Source organism: Ciconia boyciana, chromosome 2 (assembly GCF_034638445.1).
Source record: "Ciconia boyciana chromosome 2, ASM3463844v1, whole genome shotgun sequence".
NCBI classification, from domain to species: Eukaryota; Metazoa; Chordata; class Aves; order Ciconiiformes; family Ciconiidae; genus Ciconia; species Ciconia boyciana.
The window spans coordinates 122673528-122685566 of NC_132935.1; the positions used below are offsets into that span (position 1 = coordinate 122673528).

General features: G+C 49.4%; 1 protein-coding gene across 2 annotated transcripts in view; it reads left to right on the forward strand.

Annotated features, from left to right (window-relative positions):
* The first annotated feature begins 756 nt into the window (after positions 1-756).
* Positions 757-12039, forward strand: part of TRIM71 (tripartite motif containing 71) — a 63607-nt gene continuing 52324 nt past the window's right edge. The window contains exons 1-3 of one of the 2 annotated variants that reach the window (XM_072853913.1): positions 757-835; positions 1930-1999; positions 2161-3331. In XM_072853913.1, coding sequence (XP_072710014.1) covers positions 2438-3331 — 894 coding nt within the window. In that variant the 5' untranslated portion in view covers positions 757-835; positions 1930-1999; positions 2161-2437. Of the gene's footprint in view, positions 836-1614; positions 3332-12039 lie in introns of both variants that reach the window. The other variant, XM_072853912.1, reaches the window with a different exon arrangement.

Here is a 12039-nt window from a genome sequence, read left to right on the forward strand (position 1 = left end):
CAGAACAAAATAATTGTTGCGTTTTAATGTGAGTTTGCTCTCGCAGGAGTGCAAATGGCATCGCCGCTCATTTTTGCTAACTTCATCGCGTCAGTTTAAAGAGGAGGAAACGTCTGCCCCTGGCTAGCAGCAAACCTCGGGCTCGCCCTCCCGGGCACGCCAGTCCCGGCAGCAACTGCAACGGCGCAGAAAGGAGCCGGAGATCACCCCTGGACCGGGCGTAAGAAAACAATTAATCGAGCGACTTGATGTTTAAAGCTGCATTAACGCCGCGGTGCTTTCCAAGAACGGCCCCGCAGCCCCGCTCCTTCCCCGCTCGCATCTCAAACCGAAAAAGGGCGAGGGGGGCTGGCAATCGCCTCAGCCGCGGCCGAAGCGCGTCCAACCAAAGCGGAGCGGGGGGGGCGGGGGGGAGTCCCCGGTGCCGAAACCAGCGATACTAACAAACCGCGGGAAGGCGGCGGGGCTGGATGCGGGCGGATGGGGGCAGGTCGGGCAGGAGGAGGGCGAATGTTTCCTGCCCGCCGCCGCCGCCCCCCGGCCGCCCCCCGCAGCCGGGCGGAAGTCAGCCCGCGCCGTCGGAGCTTAAAAGGCTCCCGCACGCCGCGCCGCCCCAGAGCCGGCGGCCGCAGCGGGGCCGGAGCCAGCGCCCCCGCCAGCCCTGCGGGCCACGCCGAGGCGGGCCATGCGCTGCCCCGCGCCCTGAGCTTCCCCCCCCCCCCGAGGGCCGGGCCGCCCGGCTCTGCCCCTCCGCACCCCGCCAGGCAGGGGGAAGGCGCCCGGCGCGATGGCTCTCCCTGGATCCCACGCCGCCCGGGACGGTGCTGCCGCATCAGTGAGTAATTCCTGCTAATTCACCCCCCGGGGCCGGTGGGCTCCGGCTCGGCAGATCGCGGGGGAGGCGGGCGTTTTGGCTTTTGCGGCTTTTTTCCCCTCCTCCCTCCCCCGCTTCGGGTTTTATATTATTTTTGTTTTCTCAATAAAACACCACGCGAAGAGGCGAGATGACAAAGGAAATGTGATCCTAGGCGCTGCAGGGGCTCAGAGCGAGCGAGAACCGGAGAGGAGGAGGAGGGGGCGAGCGTAGCGCTCTCGGATAGCATTGCACAGCGGCTCCAATTTGTGCGAGCGAATATAATACACCCCCCATGAATAATTCAGGGCGGCCGGCGGGGACCTGCCGCTGCTCCTCTGCCCGGCCGCGGCCGCCGCAGCGTGTGCGAGCCGCGCCGAGCCCGCAGCGCTGACCGGCCCGCCGCCGGCCGGGAGAGCCACCCGAGCCGCCGGGCACCGCGTGTGGCGGGGCCGCTGCGGGCTCGGCGCTGCCCTCCGCGGGGGAGCCCCGCTTAAAGGAAGGCGTCCGGCGGGAGCCAGGACTCTGAGAAGGGAGTGCTCTTCCCCGCCGTCCCCGGAGCCCTTTTCTTCCTCCCTTCCCACCTCCTCCTCCTCCTCTCTGTCCCGCCAGCGTGAGTCTCTGCCGGTGGGGTGGGCACCAACGCCGCCCTCCATCCCCACCCCCCAGTCATGCGGTGGTGGAGCAGGCGTCGGCGGGGGAGGACTGGAGCCGGAGAAGTCTGCCTGGCCACTGCGTTTCAGTGCCTCTCTCTCTCCTAGAGCTGCTCTGGATTGCAAAAGTGGCGGGGGGAACTGAAACGAAATTTCCCCTTCCCCCCCGACAAGCACAGGTTTAAAGGAAAAGAGGAAAAAACCCAACGCCCCAAGAAGAAAGAGCGAAACTTGAGTTAAGCCCCTGCTGCCCCCCACCCGCGTCCTCCCCGCCCGGCCAAGAGGGACTTGCACTGCCGCCCCGGCGCCCCGACCCCGTCTTGCGGCCGTGGGAACCGGAGCCGAGCCCCGGCGGACAGAGGTCCGGTCCCCGCTGGATGCGGTGGGGATCGGGCGGTTGGCGCCCATGCACTTTCTGTTTAGGAAGAAGACAAGTAACCAAACCACGTTGTCAAACTGCTGACCCAAGGGGGAAATGAGAAGACTGTGTGAGGTATTGACCGATCTGGGAATCGATACAATTTGTCTAATGCAACGGGGGATCGGGGGTTAAGTACATGTGAGGGAAGAGAGGATCCATTTGCTGAGAGAGAACGGGACAGCTACACCTTGATACCAAAAATACGCCCCCCCCTCCCCCCCCCCTTCCCGCAGCAGCAAGCCCGGCAGCAGCGAGGTACGAGGCGAAGATCCAGCTCCCTGCAGACCGCCGGATCGATGACACCGTATTTGCAAAACCGGCCAATCGATCCCACTTGGCAAAACTACTGATCGATGCCAGCTTGCTCGTAAGCCGCTTGCAGAACTACCTTCTCCCCACGCCTCTCCAAACGCCCCCCGTCTCCTCCGCTTTTTCCGCCCACACTTTTTTTTGTTGTGAGGGAGGGGAGATACATTTTTACCTCCCACCGGGGAGTCAGGCCCATCGCAAATGGCTTCGTTTCCCGAGTCCGACTTCCAGATCTGCCCGCTGTGCAAGGAGATGTGCGGCTCGCCGGCTCCCCTCTCCTCCAACTCCTCCACCTCCTCGTCCTCCTCGCAGACCTCCAGCTCCTCCGGCGGCGGCGGCGGCGGCTCCTCCTGCGGGGGCCCGCCGCGGCGGCTCCACGTCCTGCCCTGCCTGCACGCCTTCTGCCGCCAGTGCCTGGAGGCGCAGCGGCACCCCGGCGCGGGGGACGCGCTCAAGCTGCGCTGCCCCATCTGCGACCAGAAGGTGGTGATCTCGGAGCCCTCGGGCATGGACGCGCTGCCCTCCTCCAACTTCCTCCTCAGCAACCTGCTGGACGTCGTCGTCGTGGCCGCCGCCGCCGACGAGCAGAAGAACGGCCGCGCCGCCGGGGCCGGCCCCGCCGCCGGCTCCGGCGCGGGAGGGGGCGGCGGCGGCAACAACCGCCACCACGGCCGCCCGCCGCCGCCGCACCGCGCCGCCGGCTCCTCGCCCGCCGCCGCCGCCTCGGCCGCGCCCTCCTCGACGTCCTCCTCCTCCTCCTCGGGCGGCGGCGGCGGCTCGGCGGCGCTCCTGCTGCGGCGGCCCCACAGCCGGCAGGGTGAGCCCCGCTGCAGCTCCTGCGACGAGGGCAACGCCGCCAGCTCCCGCTGCCTCGACTGCCAGGAGCACCTGTGCGACAACTGCGTGCGGGCGCACCAGCGCGTCCGCCTCACCAAGGACCACTTCATCGAGCGCTTCGCCGCCGCCCCCGGCCCCGCCGCCGCCGCCGGCCCCGCCGCGCCGCTCGCCCTCAGCCCGCCCTACCCCGCCTCGCCCTACAACATCCTCTCCGTCTTCCCCGACCGGGCCAGCTACTGCCAGCACCACGACGACGAGGTGAGCGAGTGCGCGGCGCGGCGCGACGCGGGAGGGGGCGGCCGCGTTCCCGCCCTTCGCCGGCGCCAGAGGGCCCCCGCCCGCCTCGCACCCTCGCGGCGGGCGGGCCGGCCGGCCCTGGGGGGCGGGCGGCGGCGGGGACCGGCGGCCGCGCTTCCTCCGCCCGCGGAGGCGCTCGGGTCTTGCCGCCCCGCGGGGCTCGGGGGTGGGAGCGGGGCCGCCGCGCCCCTCCAGCGGCCGGTGCGGGGTCGGGAGCTGCTAACGGGCCGCGGGAGGGCGTGCGGCGAGGCGGCGGCGGCCCCGGGCGCCGCTCCGCGCCGCCGCCCGGGAGGAGGTGGAGGTGAGCCGGGGGGGGGCCCGCTGCGAGGTGCGGGAGCCGCTGTCCCGGGAGGCGGCCGTCGGTGCCTCGGGAAGCCGCTAACGCGGCGTGCGGCGGGGGCATCGGGCTGCTGCGGCGCTGCCTGTCTGAGGGCGCTTGTCGAGGGATAGCGAGACCGTGGCGATGCAAGCGAGGAAAAAAAAAGTCTGGAGCCCCCCCCGGCCCCTAATGTTTCTAATGCAAAGTTAAATTACTTGATGGGATCTGCTTTGTACTGCGTTCGGCGTGTAACCTATCGAAGACAGAGGAAACGAATAAATACGGAAGGAAGATAACTGTAACGAGGAAAGGACTAATTTTTTTTTAATTGAAGGTAGTCAGAAAACTAGGAAAGATGTTGCCTATAGCAGCTACATCTCCTGCTCTTGGTTAACACTTTAGCTGCTTCTGTGGTGCAAACGAGAACTTTATGGATATAAAAATAGGAACTTGCTTTACGTGGTCTTTCATTTAAAATGCTTTGCTCGCAAGCTTTGTTTCTGATGATCCTAAGTATTGTTTCACAGATCTAAAAGAGGCTGCGGCTTCTTCAGAATGTACTGAAAGTGTCTTAAGTTTCATTGGGACATAGTTTCTTGCTGTGATAGTTTGAAACTTGATTTTCATCTGAAACTGGAAAATGGCGGTCTGCTGTCCCCCCCACTTTCTGCTCTGGGGGTCAACGCGGGGGACTTTGCTGGAATTTTCCAGTAATTTCAATGTTGGAGGTAGTTTCCTCCCAGTATGAAATCGGACAACACAACAAACCGCTTCAGGGGAAAAGCCTGCCTGAGGACAGGGTAGTACAAGAGTTTTCCGTGGGATGCTTGCTTAACTGATACATTAAGGCATTTAACCTAGTGAAATGTGGTGATGCCTTTGTCTTCGGTTTGCAAGGACGCTTCTCCTATCTCCTTTAATGCTACTGTACCTCTGACATTTCTAGAAAGCTCTGGAAGAGCTTTTCTTGTTTCTTAAAGTTGCTGGTGTCAGAGGACAAAGTATGAATTTCGTGGAAAAAAGGACAAAGTATGAATTCTGTGGAAAAAGAAAAGACTTAACATGACATTTTGGGGGGGTGGTGGGGTGTGCTTGAGGGGCAAGGAGGTTTAAAAAAAAAAAAACTACTGGCAATTGGGCTGCTTACAGCTTTTTGTGGTATCTAAGTATCTTCCTGCTAGTGGGCTTCCTAAAGAACACACATAATACTGAATGCCAGAATGAAATGAAGCATGGTGTTCTTAATACGCTAAAAAAGCAGTGTTTCTGCCTTCATTTTGGAGTATAACTTTGGACTTGTGGTATGGGCTAAAAAGCTTCTAGTTCTTGTGTTCTCAGTATCATAAAGCTTCTTGCTGAAGTGTGTAAAATGAAACAATGGAGGGCTGTTGGCCGTAGTATAGAATATCCAGCTTCTAAAGCAGATGTATTCTCCACCACTTGGTGAAGAGTAGCTCCAAGGTATTTTGTAGACTTAAAAGCTTAAATTGCAAAGGGAAGAAAGATATTCTAGCCTTGCTTAAGCTGTACAGCTTTTCTAGAAGTAACTTCTAAAAAAGCTTGTTAATTTATTTTACATAACTAATACTTTATTTTCAACAGTGTGCTTTGAAAAGAGTACATGTCTCTTAGGATTGGTTTTGAGTGTCCTTGTGTCCTGTAGACCTAGAAATTGTTTTAAAACAAGTGAGCATTTTCAAGCCTTCAGCTCCTGTTGAGAAAGGCGTTTATTCTGCAAATTAATGATCTACTACTGTTCTTGATTAGTGAGTTTTGGTGGTTCCTTAATGTGGGTGTGCCTGATCAGTATTTGCAAGTATTTATTATTCACTCAAGAAGCGTTTGGGAGAGACTGTGACTGTTGGGAAAAGTTTATACTCCAAATCTTTCTCACTTTCGCTAAAAACGTGGGCGAGGTGTACAATTTTTTTGAGAGAGGGTGGCTGCAAAACTGTGAGGGTTATTGCTTGTTTAATTCTAAGAATGCTATTTACAGCCTCATAAAAGGAACAATAATAGACAGGCAGCCTACCAAGAGAGTACTTAAGTGATGCACTAAGTACTTTGTTTGGCTGTCTAACAGTGTAAAAACAAACCTAAAATGCGAGGCTGGAATGGCAGCTTGAAACCTTAATATTAGTTACAAACTCTGGTTCTGCTCAGTACGTAGGTGGGGAAAAGCTGGTGACAGAGCAGGGTATTCCCTCAGACTAATGTCATGCAGGTAAGTTTGAGCACAGGCAGATCTCATCTAAGAGAATAGTAGTTCTCTCGAATGCAGAGTTCTCCTTCCCCAGGACGTGTCCTCCTCACCCTGTTTGAGCTAAGTTATAAGGCGTTTGACTCTAACCCTGTCCCTGAGGCTTTTTGGCCAAAGCAGCTGGCTCCCTTACTTTCTACCTCCTCACCTAGAACATGATACTCCTGTCCTTCCAACGTCACATCCTCAGTTCCTACCTTTTGGTTCTGTTTCTCTCTAGTATTTCTATCCCTCCTCCTGGAAAGTACTGTCTGTTCCCCATAACTTTCCCTCCTCCCACCCCCATTTTGAGGCTCCCTCAAGTGAGGAGGGAAATAGCACTGTGGGTGGTTACTTACTGGGTGTTCCAAGTCTCAAAACAAGACTACAGATATGCATTTGCGAGACAAGATCAAGGTAGTTGCTCATCCTTTCAGTGCAGAGAAATGCAGATTTCGGCTCTGTACCCAGTTGTCTGGAGCAGTCTCTTTCTAGTTGAGCTGGTTCTGTTCTCAGTTGAGCTGTTGACTTGTGTAAAACAACAGTAACCTGTTGTGTGCTATGAGTACATGCAGTCACTGAAAACTTAACAGAGAATATTGACTGTTACTGTAGTGGCAAACATTAAAGAAAGTGGAACTCTGGGCACTGCTTTCAGGGTGGAGAGTGCCTGCAAATACTGCAACAATGCATGAAAGGAAAGTAAACTATTCCTGCAAAAAAAAAAGCAAAAGCCAATCTTGCTTTGTCACAGAGCTGCTGTTGAAACCCAGTATGGTTGCTTACCACTTTGAACCTCACTGTCTGATGTAAAATGCTATCAGGACAGCAAGGCAAATGCTTAATCTGTCAGATGCTTCAAAGCATTCTGGAAATGTAGCAATATTTGTGTTGCAACCCTGAAAATTTTCTTCTGTGTGACCATGTTTGTTGTATGGATAGAATTATCAACATTACAGGAGTAACTAGATGTTTTCATAAAAGCCACTAGAACAGGACTTTAAACTTGAAAAACGTTTTACCTTAGTCTTATCCATAATTAAATCAAATATGCTAACTGATATGTCAAAGCGTGCTTGATTGTCTCATCTCTCAGAGTGAAAGAGCACCTCTGTTTTTCTTTTCACAGAATTCTCAATAATAGGCTGCAAACCAAACCAGATGCTTAGAAAATGTTGGAAGAGCTGTAGGATGCTTGGCTTGTATAGATAAACTATCTGGATTCAAATGACTTTGCTGTTGCAGAAAGTGGAAAAGGCCACAAGACTCAAGTTAAATAACGTGGGGTTTCCTTTATGCCAACTCTCAGCTGCTACGTGCTTTAGTATCACTTGGTGATAACAGTGGTGGATGGTCAAAACGCTTCAATAGCAGACTTCTAACACTTTCTAGGGAAAGTGCGGAGTTGCCAAATTCAGTCAACTTAATGGTCTGTGACCCCCTAGTTCTCACATTAGTTTACAGAATCCATTTTAGAAGTGGTTCACAGACTATAAAAGGCAAACCCCTGTAGCACCACGGCTTCCCCCCCCCCCGCAAGAAAGGATTTTAAAGTTCTTTGTCCCCTTGCCCTTAGCCACACTGTTCCTTCCTTTTGCTTGCATCAGTTCTGGCTTTGGTCAGATCCTTCATTGATCAGGTTAATTCACAAACTCAGAAGTTTCTTGCCAGATCAGTGGGTTGAAATGGCTCATGGGGTTATCAGTGCATGTGGACAACACTGGGTAAAATTAGATTGCTATATTGAATTCTGGAGTTGCATATAGTCCTGAATTTATTGTCTTTTTAGACTACAAAAAAAAATTATACTTCTCCTTATTTTGTCTTGCAGACTGTAAAAGATGCAACTTCTGAAGGCTTGTGTATGTATAGGGGAAGGCATTCAAACACATAATCGTCAGCTGAACTGAAAGCTACTTATCTGGTACCTTGCCTAAATTTGCTGATTGAATTTATACCTAAGCTGCTCTAATGTAGGGTAAAGCTCTGGTTTTGCAATAGGGAGTGAGGTGTCTTAACATCTCATGGCTACTCAAAGAAGGGGATCTTGCATCCTCCTCTGTTCTCACCAGCCTTGGTTGTGTGCACTCAGGAGATGCTTCTGTGAGCCAATTTAAACTCACTTAACATGGTAGAAAACTTTTTTCCCTTCCTCCTTCTTCTAGCATTGGTATAAGTTTATTTGAATTGCAGAGGAGTCTGGCCTAAACTGAACTGCAATGAGGGAAAAGGAGGAATAGTGTGGCTAGGAAGGAAGGATAGGTTTAGTTATGGTTCCTTTTGTGTAATGGCTTGGCATCACTGCCAAACACTGAGCTTTACTCCGTGGTGCTCTTAACACTGTCCACCCACATGTCTTGCCAAAACAGTTGGCTAACACAAAGGGAATATGCCTGCATCCCCACTTCTGTATCTCTTGCTCAAGGGCTATTTATATGAAACTGCCGTATGTGATACAAATGTGATGCACGCTCTTTCTGTTCCTTTTTCTAATGGTTAGGGTTTTTTACCCCCTAAGAAAATTATTAAAACTTTTAGGAGTGCATCCTGGAGGCACCAGTCTTAATATGTAATACTTTATTGTGTTGCAGCTGTTGTGGCTGCTATAGCTTCAGCTTTATAGGAGAATGTGCACATGAGCTAGAGAAATACATACTTCCAGTATATGTAAGAAACTGTGCATATACTTCTTTATGCTGATGCACCCTTCATTTATCGTACTTACTGTGTCTTTTCTGATAGCAAATGCACGTGTAGGTACGTTGGATTCAGTTACTGACCCTTGTGTTTTCCTTTTTAATTTTTTCCTGGTGAAGAAAGCAGGGCAGTGAGTTACCTTGTTCTTACATGGTCTATAAAATGTGGACTTAACATCTTTGGCATGATGTACAGTTTTAATAATCTTTAATTTCACACTTTTGTTTTTACTTACAAGTAATGTTCAGCAATCTGGTGCTAAACAGGTCACCTCTTAGATTACTCTGCCTTACTTTCCTTTTAGCTGTCCCAGCATACCTTTAGCTCCTGGCTCTTCTCTGTATGTAAAAGTATTTTATTTAACTGCTTCTCTTTTGAATTAAAACTTTGGGCTTGAAACAGTGTTAAAACCATACTGGATAGAATCAAAAGCTCACCTCCTTTCCCCTGCTTTGGTGTGACTGATGTTCAAATACTCTCAATATTTTAGGGTAAATAGAGCAAAGTTGTTTGGTTTTTTTCCTGGTGATACTCTGATATCATTACACTACTGGCCATGATTTCAGATAGTTTCCAGTGAGTAAAAATTGGAAGAAACAGAAATGCCTTGTCTCTTCAGGCAACTTTAATGGACTTTTTTTACTTTGAGAACATCTATTAAAAAAAACAGCAGTATCAATACAGTAGAAACTTACAGGCTGCAGCATAGACTTCTGAGGTTATAACTTCCTTGAGAAAATGGGACTGGAGATGTGCGTACAGAAAATAGGCATGAAACTAGTGTACTGTATGTTGAGAACTAATTTTCTTTTTTTCTTTAGTTTTGCTAAAACTGATATCTTGAAGTGTATCTCATAACTTGGAGAGAGGGTCTGATTGAATTTTGCTTCTATTTAGTGAAGAAATCTTGCATCGTGTAGGAGTCTCTCCTTCAGCTAAATCTTCAGAGCATGTAAACATGCTTGCTAGACCATGCTTCCTTAGAGGAAAACTACCTAGTTCCTCTCTTTTAAAGTAAAGAAGGTATCATTCCTCTTTCAATACTGTCTTGACCCTGTCTCTTCCTAGTTTCCATACTCCCTTCCTTCCTGCAAAGTTGTTGGTATCTTTCCATCAAAGAATCATGATGTGTTGAGAGCACAGATTTTAAGCTGTATGAACAATGCACCGAATGCAAGACTAATGTTACTACCACAGATAAGATTTCACAGGATGGGTTTATTGTCTTTAGCTGTAATCCACTTTCGATAGAGCAGTTACAAATATAATCTTGGATCATAATTACGTAGTACGTAATTTTTAGTAATGCTTTTACCCTACCATTCTAAGTCTTAAAGCGTAGAAATATTGGATGGGAATGGGACTACTGCCTGGCAATGCAAGTATTGGTTAATGTAATGAATGGATGGATGTCCCTGATCCTAAAATATATTGGGCATATGTCCTTGTTTTTAGCTGTTCTCATCATGGGCTCAACTGCAGCTCCTTCCATGGGCTGTTTTCTCCTTTCCCTGGCTGTGCTTGTTGGAGGGCTATGTGGGTGGGATGGGTTTGGTCCTCTTATCTAACAAATTATGCTTGTGCATCCAAATCAATTTTGAAAGTCACAGGAACAGAACAAAAACATGTTAGAGTTGGAGCAATATTATCTGCTAACTGTTTTCTAACTTGAGTTCAAAAGCTTCTTTACTACGCAGTATTGCTTTGGACAATTTTATCTCTTCCTCTTCCCCCTCCCATCTTAGAGAAGAGAAATTGTATGTGGCTAATAAAGGAGTAGTACTTCTTTCCTAAAGTTCTTTTGACTCCAAGCTACTTCCTTCTTCCTCTTTATCAACACTCAACAAAATAACAAAATTTTCAGCTATGGAGTCTGTAGCTAGTAATCTTATTTAGGAACTAAAAATGCTGATCAGGTTTGAATGCTTTAGCTGTTTAATATGAAAAGGAGTAAAACTCTGTACTCACAGATGAGGCTCATGAATATATGTTCTGTGTTGTCCTACTGTGCTGCCTCTTGGATATGTGTGCAATACTGACACTTCCTCACAAGAATTAATTCATAGTTACATGTTCAGCTGTAAGAAATAAGAGCTCCAGTCCTGTTATTTCACTTGAGCGTATAACATGCACTTCTAAAGCCTCAGATGGTGAGCTTGTTGGATAGGATTATGTCTGGTCAGCAGTTTTCCTACATATGTAGGTGAAATATTTTTGAAGTGACTAAGACTTGAACTAGAAACTTTAAATGAAAAGCTTACTGTTTATGATTCTGCATACTTTGTGCTATGCCTCTGCACTGGTGCTGACTTGGAGAAAATGGCTTGCCTTCCAGCAGTAGGTAGGCAACTTGAGGAAATCTTTAAACTTATCTCACTAGCAATGGGTGAAAGTCACTTTTCAGAGTTGAATATTTAAAATTTTGGGGACAGTGAGGTATGTCTTCAATGCTATAGTGGAAATGGTCTGTACTGAACAAAGAAACGTGAAATATCTTAAACTCATTTCTGAAATGAACAGATTAATCCAATCCAAGGCTGCTGTCCTCATCGTGTTACCTCAGTAGTTATGTCTTACTCCTGTTGGTTATCACGGTATGATCTTCACTAAGATCACCAAGGCTGCTCTCAGTACCAGGACTTTCCAGGACTGGCAAAATAGCGACTGCCTGCCCTTGGATCTCAGTGCTTTGCGGGGAGAAGGATCCTTTAGTGAGCTAACAGTAATAGCTAAACTTGTGTTGCATCATTTTCTCTTTAATGTTGGTCTCCATGCATAACCAAAATATTTAAAGGTATTTTGTCAAGTTTGCTGAACCTTATCTTTTCTAGTTGTTTGCTTGTATTGCATGTCCATCACATACATTTTGTGGATAGCCAACATTGTTATAAACTACCATCTACTGTAAATATTTCCTTTCCCTAGTTAAGGTATTGTAAATGTACAGAACTATCAAATGCTGTGTTTGGCTGGACTAAAAAGGCTAGCAGGGACCCGAGATCCAGAAATCAAACTTCAACAGGATTCTCGGATGGTAATGTTAGAGCTTGTTGCTCTGTCTTCCCCTTGTCCCATGTTGTCTTGGGTTTTGTGGGTTCTGTTTGCACGTTTAGGTACTTGCTGTCCAGAGTGGCAGGCATATGCTAGGAGACTAATTTTATACAGCCTTTTGTTCAGCTGCTCTTGGTTAACAAAAGGCAAACTATTATTTAGGGGAAAATGTCAGCTATCAAACTTCAAATCCTCCCCTTTTCCCTCCCCTTCACTTCAGTCGTTCTTACGCCATTCACACTGTCAGGCAGTTAAGTGTACAATATAAAAATCCCTAGCCTTAAATCTTAGGTGCAAGCAAAGCTTGAAAGCTGTCTGCATTATGGATGCCTTTGAGCTTTGTAATCCAACCTAGTGCTGTGT